The sequence below is a fragment of the Alternaria rosae genome (genome assembly GCF_020736505.1).
Source record: "Alternaria rosae strain MPI-PUGE-AT-0040 chromosome Unknown BKA58scaffold_2, whole genome shotgun sequence".
Classification (NCBI taxonomy): domain Eukaryota; kingdom Fungi; phylum Ascomycota; class Dothideomycetes; order Pleosporales; family Pleosporaceae; genus Alternaria; species Alternaria rosae.
The window spans coordinates 1,318,993-1,341,057 of NW_025763571.1; the positions used below are offsets into that span (position 1 = coordinate 1,318,993).

Below are 22,065 nucleotides of genomic sequence, written 5' to 3' on the forward strand. Positions count from 1 at the left end.
GTGCGACCGGGGAGTGTGCAAAAAAGATCCGGATAAGCTGAGAAGTACGAGGAGAGGTAGCACAAGATTGAGTGATGCGTGAAGCGCGACTTATACTACGAGAAAGACGAAAGCTATCTGCCGTCTTTACGAGCAGCGTGCCTTCGAAAGCTCTAGCAGCGCGTCAAACACGTGCTTGGGCGGCCTTGGTAGGATTTCCATGCCGTAAAAGCTCCATCGTAATCATAGCTACGTAGAGTGACACCATGAATATGGTACAAGGACCTCCTCGTCTTTGTCATAGTCATCTTGAAGCGATTCGACGCACAAATACCTCATACAATCCAAGATGGGGCCAAGATCCTGCAACAGGTAAACCGTAAGCGTCGGAGGTATCCCGTCGGACCTTTTCCCACGCGTCCAAGGAGTGCCATTGGCGACTGCGTTTGTCTGAGCTGTTGACGGTTAGCCATGAGCGATTTTCGTAGAACTACACAGCCACGCTACCACACGCGAAATCAAGCTTCTGCGAGCTCAGCCTATAATGATGCGCGATTTTCGACCTCACATCCTACCATGGATCTGGTCATCGCGTTCAAAAGAAATGAACATGGCTTGACTGGCGTTGCAACGATGCCTCGGTGGTCAGCAGCTGCCTGTTGAAGCATCCCGGGTTCATGGGTGATCTCAGACCCTGTCGGCACTTTCATGGTCTACGGTGGGGTCGCACCGTATCGCGTCAGATGTTACTTGCATGAGCATCTTGTGTGTGCTCTGGCAGATACTGATAAAAGCGTTGGGGGAAAGTAGTCATATGCATGCCATCCACGCGCGTGCCACTGCGGGATTGGGGCCCGTATCGCGGGGTATGTGTACAGAACATCAACTGGACCTGCAAGAGGCGGCGCATTAAGAGAATGGTCAATAACTAGATGCTCCTCGACATATGTGCAGCATGTGAACTCTGTTGGAGCAGCAAGGTCGCGATGGATGGCTGCTCATCGAAAGGGGCAGCTTCCAAAGTTGTGTCTGTGCGGGATGAAGCTTCCCAAGCCAAGAGATGCCCAGCACACGAAGCTTACCGCATCGTGTTCCATCCCCTTCGCCATGAACACCCACGATAGTGATGGACTGCCACAGCAGCCTCCAAGTACTTCAACAGCACATGTACCAGACACTGGAGAAGCAGACTATGCCATTGCCGGGTGGCGCCGATATGCTCACCTATACGCCCCCTTGATTGCTAGCCCTTTTGCTGTTTTCTTGTCACCAGCCATCGCTCAGGCCACTGGCTTTACGACTGGCGGGAACAGTTTACCACTTGTAGTATCTTTCGCTATACCGACGTACCTTGCAGCATCCTCCTTCTACCCGTCGAACCGACCCGAACCTAGTCCGAAGCAATCCATCCGATTCACACGCAAGAACGACCTCTACCGTGCAGGCGTTATCGCAACCTACGGTCGGTTATTCGGTACACCACCAAACGTCATACAATACTTAGTAGACATACTCCTCAGTTATGGCGCCGATCAATTCATTGGGGAACGTCCCGTGGGTACAAGACAGAGGCGTTCAGAATTTCTGATCGCTCTGACGTGGATACTTGGTAGTTGGATAGTCCGCTTCTTCGTATCCTTCGATACACCCATGTTGCAACAAGTCGTTCTTCTTGTCGATCGCACCCTCAATCTTACGGCATATGTCGCGCTGGTTGACGATGTGGTCGGTGTATTGACGCGACCGAATCTTCGTACCCTGAAAGGAAAAGCCACCCTGATCGCGACCCAGGCGTTCACGATCTCGGCGTGCGTGTTTCTTTTCCTCAGATGGGCAAAGGGGTTAGATGAACAGAAAGTCAGCCCCTAGCCTGTATCAGCAGCAGAGCTGTAACAACCTTGGAACGGCTGCATTTCGAAGCTTTGTTAGCTTCGGACCTTCCGACATAGATGTCACGCCCGGAACGTTTTGCACGGTGCGCGAGGAGCAAGATTTTGATGAGCGCAAACATATCTTCTTACCCAACCTATTGCGAAAATAGGTAAGAGAAGTCTACTTCGGTACTATCTACAACAAACACCAATATATCATGTATCTCGCTCATACGCCGCATCTGGTCTTCTTCTCGACGCACCATCACTATGCTGCTCATCGCTTAGCCCAGTGTATATGAACGTCCTCGGGCCTATTGATCTGCAGCGTCAACACCGGCTGACTGTCTTGTAACAAATCGAGCAAGCGCTGTCTCGCCGATTCTGTACTTTCCCCCTCACGAACAACTGGTCGTGCACTACATCTACGGAACAGTGTCGCAATAACAGCTACAAATTCAACCTGTGACATCTTTTGCCCAGGGCATACGCGCGGACCAACAGACCAAGGCATAAAGGTTCCTTGTGGTGGTGTGATGAGCGTGGGCTCTGGTGTGTCGGGTCGTAGCCAGCGTGCGGGATTGAAGGACAGAGCATCAGAACCCCATGTTGAGCGTGAAGTATGCAATGCCGTTGTGTTGACGTAAATGGTAGACGGAGCCGCGATCTGGAATGATATGTCGGCGAAGGCAATATTCTGACTCGTGGTTATGGATCGCATAAGGAGGGTTACGGGTGGGTAGAGGCGTAGGGTCTCGAGCTAGATTGGAAACGTCAGCACCGGGCATCGAATGGGGTAGAGGCTAGGGAGTTAGCCGTCCTTGGAGCATGCCGTTCAAGAAAAAAGGTATGTTGGCGTTGAGCTAGCTTACCATGACAGCCAAACATCGGGAAAGTTTCGGAAATGCAGTTGCATAGTCTGCTGGCGGCATGCCAGGCCCTCCAAACACAGTATCGATCTCAGTCTGAATCCAGACTTGCCACTCCGGATATACTGCGAGCAGTGCGACGGCGTAGGACATTGTGTTTGCAGTTGTGTCGAAACCAGCAGCGGTGAAGATGAAGAGGTTTCCCGCGATTTCTTCCTCTGTGAGGAACTTCTTAGTGACCTTGTCCAATGACTCTGGTGTTGAAGTGTCCGTCCGGATCTTCTCTTGGTCTGAGAGGCGGACAAGTTCTTCCATGATGGTGCCTCGACTGTTATTTGGACTCTCGGTCGTCTGCCTCACATGCGGCGATGCAGAAGCACTGTTTTGGCGCTCTTGATCGAGCATGTGTTGTGTTAGCCCTGGCAATCGCTTCAGCGCTATACCTAATCGCTGTGATATCTGCGGCATGAAGGGCATGCTTAGAAAGCTGGCAGGAAGAAATGCAGCGAAGATGAGCTTGTCAGTCACCAAAGAAATAGCATCCACGTATGAGATGTCTGCTGACGGTTTGGTAGACGGTTGAGATAAAGCGAATGGCTTGTTATGCCCATAGGCGATACGACCGAGGACGTTCATCGCAATTGTACGAAGACCAAGAACTATCTTCGCGGGCCCCTGGGAAGTATGAGCTGGGGAGACTGAGGGTAAAAGGTGTGCCATGGACGATGCTTGTTCTACGCTCACTTTCCACACTTCTGGGCTAATGCGTTCGTTCAGAGACGGGGCGACGATACGACGCTGGCGGGACCAGGATTCATCTTTGGCCTTTGACCGATGGATTAGTTATAATTTACAGCGTGAGCATTCCACTTACAGTCACAATATTTGGACCCAAAAACCCCATAGACCCAGTGGTAATGTCTGGATGGACAAAGTCTCTCCTTCTAGACATGATGGTATGGGCCATAGACGGGTCCGCACAAACAAGCCGATTGAGTCCTGTAGTAACAACGACAAAGACGGGACCAAGCTTCTCATGAACTGCTGCTTTCTCCCGGAACTCCCAGCCCCAGATGCTAAGTTCCACGATAGCAAATATAGATTTGGGGAGGACGAAGCGAAGAATGGGGCGAAGAGGGACGCAGAATATGGACCAGAACGCCTAGAGGTATGATCAGTTTCAGATAGCTATATCTGAAGAGACGGACAAGGGTGTGCAGGTTGCTTCAAGTACATATTGCGAGAGGAGGAGCGGTAACTTACGCTATCGGGGTCATAAGGGCATAAGATGATGGGTAGTCCAGTCGCGCGAGCTGCTCGATAATTGTTGGTGAAGTGCCATAGCTGGGAAACGATGAATAGTGACGCTATTGTCACTACCCCAGCAATAAGATATGCCATGAGTTTGAAGACTAAGGTGTCTGGCCCAGTATTCGATGTCGACCGTTGTCCTATTATGTTTGAAACGTATCTAACAGTTATATACCTGGGTAGGCTTGATTGTTCCTAGAGATGTTGTACCGGAAGCTTGGTTTCCGGGTCGTACGTTTTACTAGTGCCTGTCTTACTACTTTGTCTACCCACATCTCCGAGACCCACCAGAGCGACATGAGATGCTAGCGCAGCGCATCGCTGGCATATCTAGTCAAGCAGCGTTCCAAGAGCGATAAATTCTAGGTCGCAATAGAATGGCACGAAACAGGAGAGCCGTCCATAGCTGGGTCGTTCACCCAACCCCGACGCACCTTTCTGCGCAACATTGTCATCTTCGCACAACAATAAGTCCTTTCTTGATTTTAGAGTGGCTGTTCGCAACGTATAGCCGAGTTGTAATCTTGGCGCAAACTTCTTTATCTAGGCCGATGATCTTCGCAAGGTTGTCACTGCTTTTTGAATATGTGGCCTTGAAACGCTGACTATCCGGTCGTCAAACGGCATATACAGGTGTAGCAAGTAGACACTACCTAGGTATATCAAGGCATTGACTCAGCCTCACCGCTCATCCGCCAAAGAACAGCCAGTTTTTGGGCATTGCCATGCGAAAAGTTCTGCGTCGAGAGACAACGCAGTCTGGCTGGTGGTGTGTACTCGGCATCTAGATGGAGGCTGACGGTGTACAGAGATGCCGAATGTCCGAACCGCACGACCCCACCAGCAGAGCACCCGCTCTCTGCGCAACCGAAACCCCGGGAGTAGGGACCTTCAGCAACATCGACCGCGAACGCCTAATCGGCGCGAAACGCACAAGAGTGGCGGCACATTGCGAAGAAGATGGCAGTGGCAACACGCGCCTGCTGCACAATTCGGGCGGTTTAGGCAATGTTGGAATGATAAGACCATGCCAGCCGCGACATACATGCACTACGAGGCTGCACGGCGAGGGTGAGGTTGAATTACAGAGTCTAATAACGGCTAAACACCACGTCTGACTACGAGGCTGTTGTCGGCCTACATTCTCCGATCGATGTACTCAACGATTGGCTCTAGTACTTGTACATCTTTTTCCGCTATCTATAGATTTGCCCCAGAGGTTTTCACCAATCCTCCCTTCGTTGCTCGTACTCGCCCCTAGACTCACTATGCCACGCTGATCACACCCTCAACTTCCTCAGTATCGTCGGTACCATGCTCAATGCTCTCTTCTTCTCCTTCCATGACCGTGTCGTTCTTGCAGGCCTTCAACCAGCGCTGTTCAGCTTTCAGCAAGCCCTGGGTAATCAACACCGAAGGACACTCCTCTGTAGACCAATCCTCGGATATAACGTGAACAATCTTGGCTGGCGAATTGTCGGGCATGTCGATGAGGTTTTGAAGCCACTTCTCCACCTTGCGATTTTCGGGGACGAAGACCTTAAGTCCGGCCGCTGACTTCCTATCTTTTCCGTTCTCAACAGGAATTGCGGATGCTGCCCAAGGTAGCTTGCGCCATCCTGGCCACACTTCTGGGCTGGTGAACGGGTTGACGGTCTTCTCGTCTGGCGAAATCTCTCTGAGAGCGTCCAAGAATGACATGCGGACGTTGATGACGAGTTTCCGGAGACGGGGTATCGTGATCAAGGAGTTCATTATGCGCTCGAAATGCCATGGGTACTGTCCGGGAACGTCGCCGCAATCATTTGGGAAAAGCTCCATATCAACATTGATATTGCGCATGAACTCCAGCGGACGAGGACCATATCGAGGAGTACCATCGTGCGCCTCCGAGCACGTCATGAGCTCAAGGAAGCGGTGCGCCAGCTGGGTGCCATTTACGGAACTTCCTTCCTGAAAGTGATGATAGAGAAGACCCATGATGCCATCCTTAATCTCGAAGTAGTTTTCGCTGTAGAATACGGGTTTTCCAATTGCGTGCATCTCTTTGTTGACTGCCAACAGTGCCAGCATAGTCGCAGGAGCTTCCATTTTCCAGTAGTGATAAGGTCCCTGAACTGTGGCGGCGTTGGAAGGAACCATGAATTTCGGCACCTTTACAAGTGACGAGAATCTGTATGTAGAATATGGCATGATCTCCGACGGGCTCAGATTCTGATTCCACTGCTCTTCTGTCCAGTCTTCATTGGTGAAAGTGGTGGCTGCAATCCTGAGTCTGGTCGAGAATTTCAGCACCAGTCGAGCGACTTTGGTCTTGAGTTCTACTGGAAGCGCGCTGAAGTAATCGCGTGCGGTGTCTGAAGATCCTGTGTCGAGGTTCGCGTTGGGTTTCTTGAACTTTGCATTGTAGAAGAAGGCAAAGACTTCGTTTTCCATCCCCGGCGGTAGTGTATAGACGCACTGAACCGGTCCAGTTCCTGCCTCTAGGCGACGATCCATCTCAGCGTCATGTTGATCAGCCCAATCAACATCGAGTGAGCCATAATCGTAGTTGTAGCGCGTCTCGCCCTCTGGATCCTTCTCCTCTTCTGTCATCTCAGCGCCAACTCCGCGTGCCCAGACTGGCCAGAGGGTGTCGTTGTTCTTCTTGGCTTGAGTGCTTGGCTCTGGTCGTAGCTGATCATGGCCCTCGGGCGGGAACTTGACTTCGTATCGGGAACGCTCTTCAAGCAAGTACACTTCCATCTCCGTGATTGTGTGATTGGAGTAAGCCTTTATTGCTATTTGGGTTCGGAAATATCCTCGTTGGAAGTTGAGCAGTTGAGCAGCATGGTGGAAGATCTGCGCTTTGGTCGCCTTGCGAGACTTAAACAGTAGGAGTATGAGAGTGATCATTTGACTGGCCGTACAGTATATGCCCTTGCCTCTATAGGAATACATGTCGTGGAGAAAAGCGCCTAATCGAGACTTCGGCTTCAGCGCTTCTGCACGGAAGTCACCCTCGTGTGGCGCGCCCGGGAGGAAATGGTCGAACTTTTCGGCGGTAAAGTGCTGTTGGACCAACAGGTCTTGACTTGACGCCATACTGAAGGGCTCCTCGGCTATGGGATTGCGGAGGAGGTGTGTGATGGTGGCTCCTGCGGGCGTACGCGTTTCAACTGGCTGGGAATTAGTGTGACATCCCAAATGAGCAGATGTCTGCCGTACGGTGTCTTCTTGCTTATCTCAGAATTGGTTGCTAGATCCCAGAGTATCTTCGAGGCAGCTGTTCGTGCGATGCTGATCGTATACCCCGCTAATCGCAGAGCTACGCGGTCAATGCACCAAGTGCTCGCAGGCAGGCGTGGTTGCCAAATGGGCTATTCTGCGTACGTTCAAAGCCTTGAGGGTAATCGCCGTGGTCTGTCTGAGAAGCGAGTCCAATCTTGGGGTGGCCTGCCCCGAATATGAGTCTGAAAAGTCGCTGTCGCATGGCCAGGCAAAGTCCACGCACGTCCTCTACCTAGCCACTTGAGTAAGCCCTCACTCGTTGAGGCACGCGACGTACCCCTGTCCCGAAGATCGGCTTGCTTCCCTGAAAGGACAGTGAAGAACGACATCTATTAGGCATATGATTTCCCGTTTGGGAGTACAGAGGCGTTCAAGCTCCTGGTGGCCTTAGCAATTTCCCATGACGTGCTGTCACGGAATGATCGCAAGGACTTGTACGACCCCAACGAGGTTTAGCATCTCTATGAGCTGCCCAGTATTGATCGAAGATGTCGGACCACTCATGAAACAGCTTTGCAAACTGCATCCTTATCCCATAGTGTGCTTTGATTCCACTCTTTCGGTAAGAGCAACTCCCCTTCCAGACTCTGTAGCAACCATCGATAATGACAACACATTTTTCTTTCGTGTGCCAAACTTTTCCATTATATTTACCATCCGCGTGCGGTGCCTGACATGTGAAGGACGACGTGAGATGCGCAGTTTGACGTGCAACAGTTCCCAGACCAGACTACCCAATTACATAGAATGAGGAGTGCAGCAGTTCGCAGTACATCTGTACTTTAACATGGGTCTATTGGCAGTCGGCTCGGACGTCAACCTTTTGTGATGTCGGTTCTGGAACGCAGATGGATAGGCATCTACAGATGGACAAACATACCATTATTCCGTGATCGCTGAACACATTTCCAGTGAGCTATGACTTACTAGTCGCATCCCAGGGCCTTCTTTATGGAGGCGACCTTTTGGCGTTCATGTAACGCGTCACCGAAAAGTGAAAACGCACGTGTCTGATAAGCTCACAAACTGAAGGTGTTTTCGCCTTGCAACCCCACTCCTCTACCATCCCCCCTCCGCGACACCCATATCTGAAGATTTGTATATTGAAAAGACTCAGACTCAGGTAGGTCGACATCAGCCAGCGCTTCTCGTGCGACATTTGACTTACCGACATTTTTCTAGTCACTTTCCAGTCAACCATGTACGGCCCAGGACGCCTGCACCTGGGCAAGGCGGCGGTCGGCAGGCACTTACTGCTACTGCTGCTGTTCTTCGCTGCAACATGTCTTTCCCCTGCTGGCCACGATCTCCACCCGGTTTTGCAGCGAGGCCCGGCGCCGTTTACGGACGAAGCCGCGATCTTCAACTCTACAGCCACGGTATGCAATCCTCCGCGACGGACGTGAACGTCGCAACTCACAAGTCGTAGACTACCGCGATGGGGCCAGTGCATTTGGGATTTCGTCCAGTAGGTACAACTGGGATCGCTTCCACAGCTTCCACGTCTCTCATTGAGTCGGTCCAGGTCGGTCAAGCCTTGTAGAATCGGAAGTCCTCCAGCTTACAAAAAGCGCAGATCCTAACAACAGTCAGCTCCTCGTGTGATCATGAGGCGGTCGCCGACCTCCTGACTCCACCTGATGGTAGCCCGGTGACTATATTTCCTAGCTGGACACTGACTGCCACGACCCCGATCTCAACGCCTACTCTCGACGAGCTTCCCGACGCGCCGCCAGACCTCCCCACCTTCCCCTTTCGCGAGTTGGGCTTGACAATGAACGAGCTCGAGTTTGTCTGGCAATCACCGGTCACGCCGTACTCCTTTGCCAACGAGTTCCAGGAACGATACGGAGGACTATTCGCGGACTACCGAGGCGCCGACCTGTCGGGTCCAGAGGATGACGACGTTTGCGACTTGGATGAGCCTCAGCAGCAAGGTTATACAGGAGGAATGCGTTGGGTCCAGTTCTCGGACTTATCTGCCTCAGACCTCCTTGAAGATACCCAAACTGTGAGTCAACAGCATGGTCGGCCTCCTACGTCTTACTGACAGCAACTAGTACGAGCAGCCAAGGTTCACCATTAATCCAACAGTGATCGATCCGCGTGTTGGCATGTCTGTACTGGCGGCGGACATATACTCTCCGTTGGACGTGTGCCCTGCACCTCGACCTCTCACCAATTCCCACACCACCTCTCACCAAATTTCGTCGACGACCGGCAACGCGATTCCGACCCCAATCAACGCACATGCCAGCCCTGGCTTCGACATCGATAGCATACCCAATGAAGTGATGCTAGAGATCTTCAGGCATCTTTTGGTATTTCCAGGCCAAGCGGTCCGCGTAAGCGATTCGAACCACCCGACTGGAGAACCTGTACTCCAGGTCGGGATTTCAGGACAACCCAGGCACACGGACCTCCGCCTGCCACCTCTACGAGACCTTTTGGCCGTAGCTGCAACGAATCCACAACTCCGCCGCCTCGCTTTAGACCAATTCTTTGGATATAACACCTTTGATCTTACCATCGGCAATGTCCTTCGACGAAATGCCCTTCGATGGATCAGGGGTCTACCTAGACAATACCGAGAGTGTCTAACGCGTGTCGAAATATCCCTCTACTTGGGCCCGGTAACCTACCCGTCGAAGAGGAGGATAAATACCGAGGAGATGATTAGAGAAATTGGAAAGAGCCACATGCTGCGGTCAGTCACAATCAAAGTGCGAGACACTACAGACATCCGATCTCTTTCACCTGTCGAAAAACACCGGAGATTCCGTCAGATGCCTGGGCTTGACCTTCTTAGTCGCCTTCGCGGGGTGGACAACTTGGTGGTAGAGGCCTCGTTCGCACTCGAAGTCATCAGGATCAGGCGACTGAAACAGTGTCTGGCGAAGCCGAAAGGGAGGCGCGGCAGGCACGATCAGCCAGATCTCTACCCAGCTCTGGCTCTTCACCCATTGAGCAGCCACACCCTGGTGAAGAGGCTTTGGTCAGAACTAAACTCTGAACTCGAGTCCTACGGTCTGAATCCTGAAAATATCAAGACCAAGATCTCCAAGGCAGAAGAGCTCGGGCGTTTGAGGCGGCTCGACTGGAAGAACCCAGATGAACCGGACGAGCCTTGAGCATTCGCTTGGTAGCGGGAGCAACTGACTGTGCAGCGCTCTCTCGATGTTCTGATGTAGATAGACCGTATCTTATAATAAAACCACATGTATGGCCTCTTGGCCTTGTGATAAGCCTCAACGTTCTGTCTTTTACTGAGCATAGATGGAAACTTCTATGCTACCCAATCGTGATATGATAGTGACTGTGAATGAATGATGAACAGCAGACACTCCAGATCCACGGAGACAGTTGCTCTCTTATTGTGGGATGTGCATCCTCCCGTGTTGAACGGGATGAGGCTCTTGGATATTGCGGCAAGATGCTGGGCACTTCGATCTGCCTTGAGCCCGAATTTATTCTCGCAGCGTCTTGAAGTGATTGCGTAGTTTTTTTTGTAAGCGTTCGAGGCCGCGCTCCATCCGTACGCTAAAAGTGACCCTTAAATCGGCGCGGTCATCCGTCGTCGTGAAAGCTGTCCGCGAAAACTTCAGTCGCAGCCTCTCCACCAACTTCTTCACTCCCTTCAACATCACTCACAATCTCCCTTCTTCTGGCGTCTTCTCTCCTACCAAGCATACCACACCATCTTTGAATCCAGCCGCGGCGACTGATCGAGTACCTTGGCAGATAGCAATCTCTCCGCACTTCCCCCTCCGATCGCAGGAGGTCTTCTTTGGCAAGAATTGCTTCGACTTGACCTACCGCCAGAGCTGGGTAAGAGGCATCCAGCGGGATTTCCGGGCCCTCATACACAACGTTGAGATAGAGCTCGGGGACTTCTGCACAATCGATCCCTTGCCGGCAAGGATTGACTTGTCCCGAGAGCAATTGAAGATTAAGAGACTACGCATATCAATCCACGGTCGCTGGTTCGAGTTCTACCTCCAGAAGCATAGACAAGAAGTTGGGGAGATATCTTGGGAGCAGGTCTTTCGCGTTGCCCTTGAAGTTCGTGGACTCAGCAGAATGCGTGGCATTGAGAAAGTCACGGTCGATTTCAGGTCTGATGAGCAGCCGTGCAATCCGCCAGCTCCAGGTTGGCTGTTGGCGCAGGCAACCTGGCTCAAGGATACTATGGAGCAAGATTAGGGGTGTGAAGGCGCCCGGGTAGATTAGAACAATGCATGAGCTGCAGTCAGGCAGTATTTCCTCTTTCTCCATGATGCCCTAAGACTGCACAATGACGCCTCGGAATAGCCAGAGACCTTCATTGTAGTGGTCCGTAATCCAACTTTCCACAAGTGAACTCGTTTCCTCGGATTGTCACTCGGAAAGTCTGAGAACGACCCTGCTCGTGTCTGGAAGCTTCCGTCAAACGGTAGAGGCTCGGAAGCCGCCCCTCTCACCGTCACTTCCTCATTTCTCTTCGAGCATTGCCTGGGTGACCGTTGGCTGACTACGCTAGCACACTCACAGTCTCGGCGCAAGGCCAAAAGGCACAACAACTCTGTCCCTCTTCCTCTCCTTAGCAACGACACTCTCACATCATCATCACAATGATCGATACTCTCTCCGAAACAGAATACTTCCTCATCTGCCAAGGGTTCGTGTACACTGACTCTCTGGGTCCTCGCTGGTCCCTGCCCGATCATCAACTGTCTGGCCTGGCTCCCCCGGCGCCTACAAAGGGCGTGTGGGATTATTGGCGGGCTAACGTGGTCAACGCGACCAATACCTACTGGTCGTATGGTGCCAGGTCTGGTGTAAGTACTGATCCCTCTCCATATCACTTAGTGACTGACTAACATGTTACAGTGCACCACGAACCTCGACGTCCTCAAGGATGACAAGGCCGACGGCATGCGGGTCTATATGCCCCAGCCGGACGGTCGACTCCGCTGGGCAGCTTTCCAGCAGCGTGTCCCGAGCACAGTTGCGAGTTCGCCGCGACTAAAGAAAATGGTGGAAGACGTCGGCGGCAACCCTGCGAACTTCAGGTCCAGAATGGCGATGGCTAAATACGTCATCGCTCGGGAGGCACCTTTTGGTGTCTTCCGCGAGGAGGACGAAGGTGAGATCTTCTCGGGTAGGTCTCTGGTCTACCGGGGCCAGCCAGCGTCCGAGAACTTCTGGGGTGTTGGACAGTTGGGCAACGGCACGCTGACCATGGCGGCGACGACCCAGGGTGTGATGCAGAAGCTGAGTGGATGAAGGGGGTTGTGTGGTTTTTGGGTTGATGAGCATTTAGTGTCGGCGTTTGTGGTTGCTGGGCCCTCGACAGAAGACATCTTGTCGATGGAGGAGCAGGCCGCTCGGTATCAGATAAACCAAGCAATACGGAGACATGTCCTCCCGTTACCCTTCCTTGAAAACGTGTTCATGAATCTTTTGTAATGTACGCCACTTCTGCTGTAGGTGTCTTTCTCGACTCTCCAGGTATCGACATTGACGTATCATGACATCTGCCCGGAGTGCGTCCAAATGCCCGCATCATATCTCATTCGAACCCCTGAGAACACGAAGTCGTCTGCATCGACGACATCGCGAGAAGATAGCGCTCGGGCCTCGAATTTTGGCGTAGCAGTGTTGTTCGTCCAGCGCGTCTGTGTCTCACTCTTCTCGACAACCGCGCCACTATCTGCGCACCACACCACAACGCACGAAACGATCCTCGATGTCCCCCGCTCTTCTTCTCAGACCATAGAGCGGCCGTTGTGCTCTTCCCAAGCGGGACATCATCGGCGCTGTGTACTGCCCCCGGCGGCGCTCAGGCAGATCAGCACACCCCGCAATCGGCTCCTATACACAGAGACTGCACCACCGCCTCTTTAACAACCATTCGAGATCTACGATACCAGATCCCTCTCGCAGGTTGATCGTCATCTCCAAGTCGAGCCCGCCGACAACCTACGAGCTCCCGCCTAGACCACGACGACCGCACCAGAGTTGCCGACAGCACTCTGAACGCGCTCAGCACCTCGAACCGCCCGGATCCAACGCGATGACACTGGTCTCCGACGACGGATCGATTTCAGTGATCCAACAATTCTCTCCGAAACTGCCAGATGAGATAGTACTACGGATCATGAAGTACCACTGCAACAACCAGATCGAAGGTGTCCTCCTTGTGCATTACCAAGGCTCTTTTGAGCTTCCAGGCATTCCCAGGTTCTATATCATCCAGCATTCCCTAGTATCCTGGAGGGAAGACGAAGAGCGCGAGAGCTACACGGACCCGTACTCCTCCATCGGCTCAGGGTATATTCAACAAATCCTACAAGTTCGGCTTGTGAGCAAGGTGTTTGCACGCTGCACGCTCGACGCTTTCTTCACGAGCCCTATTGTGTTTCAGCATAGCGTGTCGGATCTCCATGGCATGAAGCCTACGTGGTTTCTCCCATGCCAAATTGAACCCCAGCTCGTCCGACGCCGTATACCAATCAAGGCCCGCTACTACAAGCTGCCCAGGGATGCCACCTCGAGTATGGACATTGAGACGGACATACAGTGTGAGAAGACGGGTATGGACCTGGCTTTGAGCAAGCAAATTCATCTGCCGACAATACACGAGCTTGGCGCACGTCTCTTTGCCCACGAACCTGCCCGAGTCTTTATCCATAAGCATGATGGTCTTGTTGTCCGGGGTATCCAGTTCACAGGTTGTTTCGAGAGGACATCATTCTATCCTCGTGTCTGGAGCGAGAAGACCATCCAAATGTTCTTCATCCTGCTTCAGCACCCAGATTGGCGCTCAGCCGATGTTCCCCCTGGCTCCGAATTCGTTCTGAACCTAAGTTAGAGGAACAAGACGTCGTTGGAGGAAATGTAAAGCGCAGGTGACGCGATGGTCTCCAGGAGACATGCGCTTGTAGTTTGGTAAACCTGACAGCAATACAACACCTTGGAGGAGGCGACGAGTAATAGAGGGCATATAGGCGTGTAGGTTGACCTGCTGCAGCTCAGCTAAAGAAAGCCGCTGTTACAAGCCTTGTTTCCAGATTAGTCGTGCATATGTGATGTAGATGAAGCTAGGAGGTCGTTTGTGATCCTTCATGGCTGTTATCAAAACCATAGTCCGTGTCGCTGGCGTAGCTGCTGCATACAAGCTAGATTGGCCCGACAGCTCAGGTAATCTGTCGTCGTCTGAACTCTATAGTGACGTTCTGTTGAGGCGACTCAGGTTTGATGTTCGCCTACGTCTGTCTCTCACGACTCCTGCCTCCGAACTCTTGATTGCTTCACCACACGACAGCCACACACAATCACGTCCTCCTTCTCAGATATTGCGTCGACAGCTCTCTGCACGCAGATAGTGGCGGGCACAAGTGCAACGAATCCGAGACGTCCATAGGCACCTCCGCGCCATCGGCCACCTCCGCAGCCTCGCACAACCATCGCGTTTTTAGCCACAACTAAAGACGGTGACAGCCACGATAACAGCTCTTCTCATCGACTCGCACACCTACGCCGGGCTCGAGAAGATACCAGTAACGACAACGGCGCTACCTGCAACGTCTGCGACTACCCCTCCTCGCCAACCCAGATCGAGGACGACTGCGAAACTAGTCACCCTCTTCGGGAAGCACTCCTGACGGCTCTCAAAGCACACTCAGGAACACATCGGACACCGAGAAGGCCACTCAGGAGCAAATCTGACGCCGCGAAGGCCACAACAAACCTCCTCGTGTTGCGCCGTCAGGTTTCAAAGCCCAGGACGTGACACCCGGCTCTCTCCATCGCTTTACAGCCGCAGTTCTGCTCCTCTCAGAATCACCAAAGGCATTGACTGCTTGCGACTCCTACGCCACAGACGCCCGACCATCAAGCGTTCATCTCCCCGAGCCTGGTTGCTGCCCGTCCTCCGCGAACGAGACAGTTCAACAGCTCCCCACGGACTCAAGCCAAGAGCAAGGATGAGCGGCCTCCTGGAACGTGGTAGGCTCACGGCTCTCGAGCATGCAACTCGACCCGTGCTGTCCCGTAAGTCGTCTCCTGGCAAAACCGCTTTGTCGCTAACATATGCAGCGTCTCACGTCGACCCGAACGAACTGGACGCCGCGACTCCGCACAAGCCTCCCCACCCTACTACAACAGAAGACGAACGAGTCTGGAGAGATGGATAGGATGCGATGACCTACAATGCATGGCTATCGAAAGAGAAAGAGCTGGACGACGCCTTTCGCCTCTGGCGAGATATAGACGACGGTAGACGCGAGGTCGCAGAAGTGTATAACCGCTTCCCAGGTTTGCGGCTTACATCCATGGGCGACGAGGACGCCCCCTGGTTTGTTAGGGAGATGTCCACCCCAGACACGTACTTGCGTAAGACGTGGGATGCCGCCTCTAGCGATGGAAACACCAAGCCCAGGTTTTGTGTCGCGCAGCTCATGCTCTTGATGCTCTTGACGTCTCCTCAACGATCGCTTTGTATTGACGGAATGGGCGAGAAATCCGAAGAGCACTTTCCTTTCTATCGAGAAGCAACATGGTGGGGCAAACTATATGGAGACTTCTATGTCGGCAGTTCTGGACTAACAAATGGCTACGACTGCCTTTTTCCCCAGTGGGGTTATCTCGAAGGCAAAATTCGCGGATGGCCTTCGCGATCGGAGGCTGCCGCAAGTGGTAGAAGAGATTTATAGGCTCTTGCGCCTGGTGAAGAGGGTTTGCTCACAACGGACCGCTATCGCAAGAAGCCGTTGTACTGCGATGCACCGTCATACATCTCGAAAAAGCCGCATGTATCAAGGAAAGATCGCGAAGGGTATATCCGATCTACCAAAAAAATTGCTGACAGGGATTTTCGAGCATCTTGGCTCGTTCCAAGGCCCTGTTCTCATGGCACTGGATGATAAGCGTTTGGAAGACCTTCCTAAAGCCTTCCGCTGCGGGTTCATACTTCCAAGCGACCGTATCCACATCAGGGGTGAAGCCGGCACGGACTGGGACAAGCACAATAGGCCCCAGACAAGGATCCCTATGATTCTCGGTCTTCGTAGCGTCTGCCGCGTATGGGGGCGAGATGGTCCAGGACATCTTCTTCCAGAACACCTTCGTCTTGTGGTACGACAACCATATGCTGGAAGATTCAAGGTCTCAAAACGTGTGGGCCATATCCGCATCTGTAAGAGAGGACCGATACAACCTGGTGGACTTCAAGATTCGCTACAAACCCATCTTAAAAGATGGGTTGGCACAACCGTTCGGAAATGCGGATGAAATTGGCTTTGACTACGAAGAAGTAGTTCATCTCGGAGCCAGCCACAATACGGGCAAGATAATCTTCGATATCGACGCTCCTTGCGACCGGACATTCGTTAAGAAATGGATCAACAACCAACTGTTCTTGCATGACGGAGGCCACCTGGCTGTGCGAACCTTTCGTCTGAAGTTCGATCCTGGTACCCATGCAAGGGAGCTTTCCAGGCAATGGCTCTCGGATATCTTCCAACACTTGCACAAGAGGGGCGTAGGCAGAAAGACCGACAGCAACACCTTGGTGCTCGACTGGAACGCTCGAGATCTGTGAGCAGTCCGTCCGCGTGACCTCAATATAAGTTGTTCGTTCTGAAGTTGCGGCACAAGTGCCAGAGTTATCCCATGGTGATGGATATGACCGCTGAAGCCGCCGGGCTTGGGACCTGGCTGTTACTTCTTTGACCTCCTCTTCCACGGGAGTATGAGGTCGATGACGCTCTGCCTAGTGTGGGTGGCAATTGTGGTCGGGGTAGAGAGGGCAACGCCGATCACAATGGTGGTTGGGACGAGGGTCGAATGTCGATACGCGGTAAAGAGGAGGCAATTCGTACCGTACAGGAGCCCTTCGATGCGGCCTGAGGATCGTGTTCGGTCAGCAAGGTCGCCCCTTCGTAGGGTGTGGGAGCGCATACCCAGAGTTGTCCGCTTGATGACCAGCCTTGTTCCACTGAATCGATCGAAGAGAATACCCTCGAGCATGGTTGAAGAGGCAGATGGAGAGCCTATTCGCAAGAGCAGATTGTTTGGCCCGAGCATCGGAGGATTGGATCGCTCCGCTGAGACATCACGGCAACGCCAGGCTCCCATTGCAGTGCAGCGCGTACTGCATGACCACTGAAGCAGTACAAGAAGAGCTATCTTGAGACTGCGGCTCTGTGGTGTGCTGAGATTGCGGAGGAGGTCGAGCGGAGGATAGCCGGCAATGAGGTCAAGTCCGCCTTATTCTCAAAGCCAAGCCCGCGAACAATGCGCCCACGATGGGAATACCAGGAAAGCATGAGGTGGCGCGACACTGAACTCGCTATAAGAGTACTCGAGATCCTGCTCTCGTTAGCAATTGGCGAAGCCGTCTCCGCTCGAGGGTGCAGAAGGCGGCCAGCCTATCCTGCCACCTGCTGTTTGCAGACGGAGCGGGCGGATATGGGGTCTTCCAACTGCTCGAACAGAAAAGGAAGGTCAGAAAGGTTGGGTTGAGTTGAAGGAGAAATAAGTTGCTGTGGGTCGTGACGGACTGTGAACTTCAAATCGAGCCACCGACAAAGCTTCAGCCCTTTCCGCACTAAGGATCGACCGCCACCGTGAACACCTATTACAATTCAATCACCACATACAAATTACCTCGGCCTACATTCCCATAGCATTGACAGCAAGCCCAAACGAGGACATGAGAGAATTCCCAGCCGCCCGCGTGGGTGCTTCCGCAACGCTCCCCACTTCCTTTCCTGTAAGTCACCGTACGAGCCGCCAACGCACTCGTACATGCAGAACGGAGCTGGAAGAGGGCAGCCCAGTCATTCAGGACCACCCCGACAAGCGGACTACTACAGCCTCCCTCGGGGAATACGTCGTCACACCACGCGCACGTCCGAGCACCAGCGCGAGGCTCTGAAGCATACGGGGGTCGTATAGATGCTAGCCTTGGATTGCATCAGTGGAGCCTGCAGTTCGTGGCATGTCAATTCGACGCCAGATACTGAGAGAGGATGACGCAAAGACCGTCAGGAGGCATCGAAGGCAAACGTGGAGACAAACGAAGCTAGTAGATGCAGATGACAGCGGGAGCACATGACGCGAGAAGAACGCGTAGGAACCGCAGGAAGAAATTCAAAAGGAGACGTTGGGCGCGACATGTCGGAGGGTTCATCCTCAGACGCGAGATGAGATGAAGATGCGAGGTTGGAAGCTACCTACCCCACCATAGCTCCCCATGACGCTAGACGCACCCCTGCCTCCGATGCAGGCCGACCGAGCCTCCGATGACTCGCCCAAAAATTACAAAGACAAGCTCAACAAGCTGCGCTTCTGGCACAACACCACAATGACGACCGTACCCGATTACTCACGGCCGACGACGCCCGAAAATGGTCCCAATGGCCTCGTCTCGCCCCGCACACCCAAGAACGGCCTCGCCCTGACCGAGTACAGCGCAAACCCGAGTCCGCCCTCGGAATCGACAACTTCACGCACCAACGATGTCATACCCGACGCGTTCCTTCTGCCCAACGGCTACCCCGACTACCTCCGCCTCATCCTCACGTCGCGCGTCTACGAAGTCGTGCAGGAAACACCCCTCACCCACGCAACCAATCTCAGCAACAGGCTAGAATGCAATGTTCTGCTCAAGCGCGAGGATCTACAGCCCGTTTTCAGCTTCAAGCTGCGCGGCGCATACAACAAGATGGCACATTTGGACCCCAAGGACAGGTGGAGAGGCGTTGTCGCGTGCAGCGCCGGAAACCATGCGCAAGGTGTGGCGTACTCTGCGCGCAAGCTCAAGATTCCCGCAACCATCGTCATGCCTTCGGGAACGCCTGACATCAAGCACAAGAACGTTTCACGGCTAGGTGGCTCAGTCATTCTGCACGGAGCTGACTTCGACGCTGCAAAGGCAGAGGCTGCGCGATTGGAGAAGTTGCATGGGCTTGTGTCCATTCCGCCATTCGACGACCCGTATGTCATTGCGGGTCAGGGTACGGTTGGTATGGAATTGCTGCGACAGACAAACTTGCAAGATCTCAAGGCCGTCTTCTGCTGCGTGGGTGGTGGTGGTCTCATTGCAGGCACAGGCGTGTACATCAAGCGGATAGCACCACACGTCAAGATCATAGGAGTGGAGCAGTACGACGCAAATGCAATGGTCGAATCTCTCAAAGCCGGAAAGCGCGTCTTCTTGAAGGACGTCGGACTCTTCGCTGACGGAGCTGCGGTCAAGACAGTAGGAGAGGAAACGTTCAGGATCTGTCAAGAGGTCGTCGATGAGGTGGTCCAGGTTACAACCGATGAGACCTGTGCAGCCATCAAGGACATGTTCGAAGATACCCGTTCCATTGTCGAGCCCGCAGGCGCGCTTGCCCTTGCAGGTCTGAAGAAGTGGGTGAGCCGCAACCCATCACCGGATCGCAATCGTGGTCTGGTCGCTATTGCCAGCGGCGCGAACATGAACTTCGACCGTCTCCGCTTCGTCGCCGAGCGCGCCGCCATTGGTGAAAACAAGGAAGCAATCCTCTCTGTTACTATCCCCGAACAACCTGGTTCATTTGCTAAGCTCGTCTCCGTCATTCATCCTATGGCGGTAACAGAGTTTAGCTACCGCTACTGTGGCCCCGAGTCAGCCCAAATCCTTGTCGGTGTCGAACTAAAGGCTGCAACACGAGCTCATGACTTACCGGACCTCATTGAACGTCTCGCCGCTGAAGGCATGACCGCTGAAGACCTTTCCCAAGACGAGCTTGTAAAGTCACATATCCGCTACTTGGTCGGAGGACGCAGCAACGCCGCCGATGAACATATGTACATGTTCGAATTCCCTGAGCGAGGTGGCGCCTTGTACAAGTTCCTCAACACATTGCAACCGGGAATGAACATCAGTCTGTTCCACTACAGAAACTATGGCGGCGACGTTGCAAAGATCCTGGCTGGTATACAGTGCAAGGAGGAGGACAGCAGCAAGTTAGCCAGCTTCTTGAAGGATATCGGATACCCGTACAAGGAGGTCACAGATAGCTCAAGCTACAAGATGTTCTTGAGGCAATGAGATGGGCAGGAAGGATGAAGGCAAAAGGCGATATGTGTAAGGATATGTGGTGAAACAAAGATATGGATGAGCAAATGCAAATACCCCTTTCACTTTCTCACAACAACTCACTATCTTCCCAACTACGTGCAGACTCCCCATCCCAAGGCCACGGTCTCATCAACCTCCACCCATCTACCAAGGCCAACCCCCCTCAGCCTTCAAGAACCCCCCACACTCCCCATCCCTCTTCCCCTCCAAGATAGCAACCATTGGCCTCGCACCCTCACTAGTAGGCTTGGCCCCATGCTCCGCTTTGTTCTATCGCAATTATTAGCAAACATCAACCCACATCAGCGAGGGAAGCCAGAAAACGATGCAAACGTACCCTAGGCCCCAAGTTACTCTCCGTGAACCCCGGGCAGAAGCAAAACACCTTCCACCCCTTAGGTCCGTATTCGTAGTCCTGACACGCAGTAAGCATATTCAGCGCCGCTTTGGAAGTGCGGTATGGTAACTGTCTCATATCAGCAAAGTCGTCACACTGACACCAGCCCACAATCAGAGAAAGGAAGTGGAGGAAAAGAACATACGACTTTCATAGCCTGATGCGGATTTCCCCTATCGCTCCTCAACCCAATACTCCCGGCTCCACTCGTCACATTAATAATCCGGGGCGTCTTCCCCATCTGCGCGCTTTTCGCGAGAAGAGGAGCGAAGGTTTCTACGATGACAGCGGGACCGGTGGTGTTGGTTAGGAACGCGGATGTCATGCGTGTGGAGAGCGAGGAGGAGGCGGGTTCTTCGCCGGTTATGGCCGCGTTGTTTACGAGGGCGTCGATGCTGGTGGAGATGTCGTTAGCAGGGCAAAGTGAGGGAAGAGGAACGGGGGGGAGGGGGGGGGGGGGGGGTGGACAAGGTGATAAGGGGAAAGGAAAGGGGGGGAATAAATGTACCGACCATACCTCCCCTCCACCACATTCTTCGCCTTCTCGATACTAGCCTCGTCACTCACATCAATCTGCAACAACTCCACCTTTCCAGGCAATCCTTTCTCCTGAAGTTGCTGAACGGCGGCTTCACCCTTTTCTGCGGAGCGGCTGCCAAGGACGATGTGGTATTTGGCGTCGTCGAGGAGTTGGGTAGCGAGGGAGAGGCCAATACCACCGTTGGCTGGGTTGACATGTTAGTCGGGGTCTGAAAGAAGGATATGGGGAGTGACGAGAAGAGGGAGGGAGGTGGGAAGAAGATATGGAGTAGGAAGTAGAGAGGTGTTTGCGTACCGCCGGTGATGAGAACGATGGTTTGGTCCGTGGAAGACATTTTGATGTTTCTTCGTTGGCCTACAAGAATTCCAAGCGGAACTGTTGTTTTTCTTCGTGCTGATGTGAGCTTAATGCTGTTTTGTTAGCAGCTGTGGCCTTCTCTTTATATTTTCTGTCCTAGGCTTCCAACTACTGCCTTCCGTCTTCACGCCCAACCTTCAACTTTACCAGCACGGGTAGCTTCCTTCTTGGGATCGAATTCTGGCCCGACCGCCACTCATTACGTACGGTTCCGTATCCGAAAATGCAATAGACTATTTGCACAGTCCAACGTAACGTGCGGCTGATGTGCTCTAAGCATGCATTCCCCTTGACCTGACAGTGCAGACACATTCACGCAGTGCAAAAGCCACGTACATCAAACACATATCCACCCAATGAGCACCCCAGATACC

The 22,065-nt window shown here is 53.1% G+C and overlaps 9 protein-coding genes across 9 annotated transcripts; 6 read left to right on the forward strand and 3 right to left on the reverse strand.

Annotated features, from left to right (window-relative positions):
- Positions 1 to 1,086: 1,086 nt before the first annotated feature.
- On the forward strand, positions 1,087 to 1,848 carry BKA58DRAFT_435695 (uncharacterized protein; the record flags this gene model as incomplete). Its single annotated transcript, XM_046173363.1, has 1 exon — positions 1,087 to 1,848. The coding sequence occupies one exon, from the start codon at positions 1,087 to 1,089 to the stop codon at positions 1,846 to 1,848; it is 762 nt and encodes a 253-aa protein (XP_046028810.1).
- A 139-nt stretch (positions 1,849 to 1,987) lies between these two features.
- BKA58DRAFT_86543 (cytochrome P450) lies at positions 1,988 to 4,168 on the reverse strand. Its single transcript, XM_046176071.1, has 4 exons — positions 3,983 to 4,168; positions 3,594 to 3,881; positions 2,723 to 3,544; positions 1,988 to 2,610 (listed from the first exon to the last, which is right to left on the reverse strand). The coding sequence occupies exons 1-4, from the start codon at positions 4,118 to 4,120 to the stop codon at positions 2,128 to 2,130; spliced, it is 1,731 nt and encodes a 576-aa protein (XP_046028811.1). The 5' UTR covers positions 4,121 to 4,168; the 3' UTR covers positions 1,988 to 2,127.
- A 1,054-nt stretch (positions 4,169 to 5,222) lies between these two features.
- BKA58DRAFT_451959 (uncharacterized protein) lies at positions 5,223 to 7,114 on the reverse strand (the record flags this gene model as incomplete). Its single annotated transcript, XM_046174406.1, has 1 exon — positions 5,223 to 7,114. The coding sequence occupies one exon, from the start codon at positions 7,112 to 7,114 to the stop codon at positions 5,297 to 5,299; it is 1,818 nt and encodes a 605-aa protein (XP_046028812.1). The 3' UTR covers positions 5,223 to 5,296.
- Positions 7,115 to 8,499: 1,385 nt separating this feature from the next.
- On the forward strand, positions 8,500 to 10,431 carry BKA58DRAFT_435698 (uncharacterized protein; the record flags this gene model as incomplete). The annotated part of the gene is made up of 4 exons (XM_046173364.1): positions 8,500 to 8,679; positions 8,730 to 8,825; positions 8,877 to 9,311; positions 9,361 to 10,431. The coding sequence occupies 4 exons, from the start codon at positions 8,500 to 8,502 to the stop codon at positions 10,429 to 10,431; spliced, it is 1,782 nt and encodes a 593-aa protein (XP_046028813.1).
- A 1,479-nt stretch (positions 10,432 to 11,910) lies between these two features.
- Positions 11,911 to 12,565, forward strand: BKA58DRAFT_398076 (uncharacterized protein; the record flags this gene model as incomplete). Its single annotated transcript, XM_046171467.1, has 2 exons — positions 11,911 to 12,117; positions 12,170 to 12,565. The coding sequence occupies 2 exons, from the start codon at positions 11,911 to 11,913 to the stop codon at positions 12,563 to 12,565; spliced, it is 603 nt and encodes a 200-aa protein (XP_046028814.1).
- Positions 12,566 to 13,355: 790 nt separating this feature from the next.
- Positions 13,356 to 14,153, forward strand: BKA58DRAFT_398077 (uncharacterized protein; the record flags this gene model as incomplete). The annotated part of the gene is made up of 1 exon (XM_046171468.1): positions 13,356 to 14,153. One exon carries the CDS (start codon positions 13,356 to 13,358, stop codon positions 14,151 to 14,153), a length of 798 nt encoding a protein of 265 aa, XP_046028815.1.
- A 1,739-nt stretch (positions 14,154 to 15,892) lies between these two features.
- On the forward strand, positions 15,893 to 16,883 carry BKA58DRAFT_398078 (uncharacterized protein; the record flags this gene model as incomplete). The annotated part of the gene is made up of 2 exons (XM_046171469.1): positions 15,893 to 16,363; positions 16,401 to 16,883. The coding sequence occupies 2 exons, from the start codon at positions 15,893 to 15,895 to the stop codon at positions 16,881 to 16,883; spliced, it is 954 nt and encodes a 317-aa protein (XP_046028816.1).
- Positions 16,884 to 18,616: 1,733 nt separating this feature from the next.
- BKA58DRAFT_376313 (threonine dehydratase-like protein) lies at positions 18,617 to 20,466 on the forward strand. The gene has a single exon (XM_046169506.1). It carries the CDS (start codon positions 18,651 to 18,653, stop codon positions 20,364 to 20,366), a length of 1,716 nt encoding a protein of 571 aa, XP_046028817.1. The 5' UTR covers positions 18,617 to 18,650; the 3' UTR covers positions 20,367 to 20,466.
- A 74-nt stretch (positions 20,467 to 20,540) lies between these two features.
- BKA58DRAFT_426897 (uncharacterized protein) lies at positions 20,541 to 22,005 on the reverse strand (the record flags this gene model as incomplete). Its single annotated transcript, XM_046172969.1, has 5 exons — positions 21,629 to 22,005; positions 21,302 to 21,518; positions 20,939 to 21,188; positions 20,734 to 20,862; positions 20,541 to 20,666 (listed from the first exon to the last, which is right to left on the reverse strand). Exons 1-5 carry the CDS (start codon positions 21,666 to 21,668, stop codon positions 20,541 to 20,543), a joined length of 762 nt encoding a protein of 253 aa, XP_046028818.1. The 5' UTR covers positions 21,669 to 22,005.
- Positions 22,006 to 22,065: the final 60 nt, after the last annotated feature.

Bases quoted from the DNA above. Each gene is read 5' to 3' on its own strand.
- BKA58DRAFT_376313 (XM_046169506.1), top strand. From the start codon at position 18,651: ATGACGACCGTACCCGATTACTCACGGCCGACGACGCCCGAAAATGGT.
- BKA58DRAFT_86543 (XM_046176071.1), bottom strand. From the start codon at position 4,120: ATGGCATATCTTATTGCTGGGGTAGTGACAATAGCGTCACTATTCATC. The intron at 3,882-3,982 runs GTAAGTTACCGC...TCATACCTCTAG, and splicing joins GCCCTTATGACCCCGATAGC to GCGTTCTGGTCCATATTCTG. The intron at 3,545-3,593 runs GTAAGTGGAATG...CATCGGTCAAAG, and splicing joins TGGGTCCAAATATTGTGACT to GCCAAAGATGAATCCTGGTC.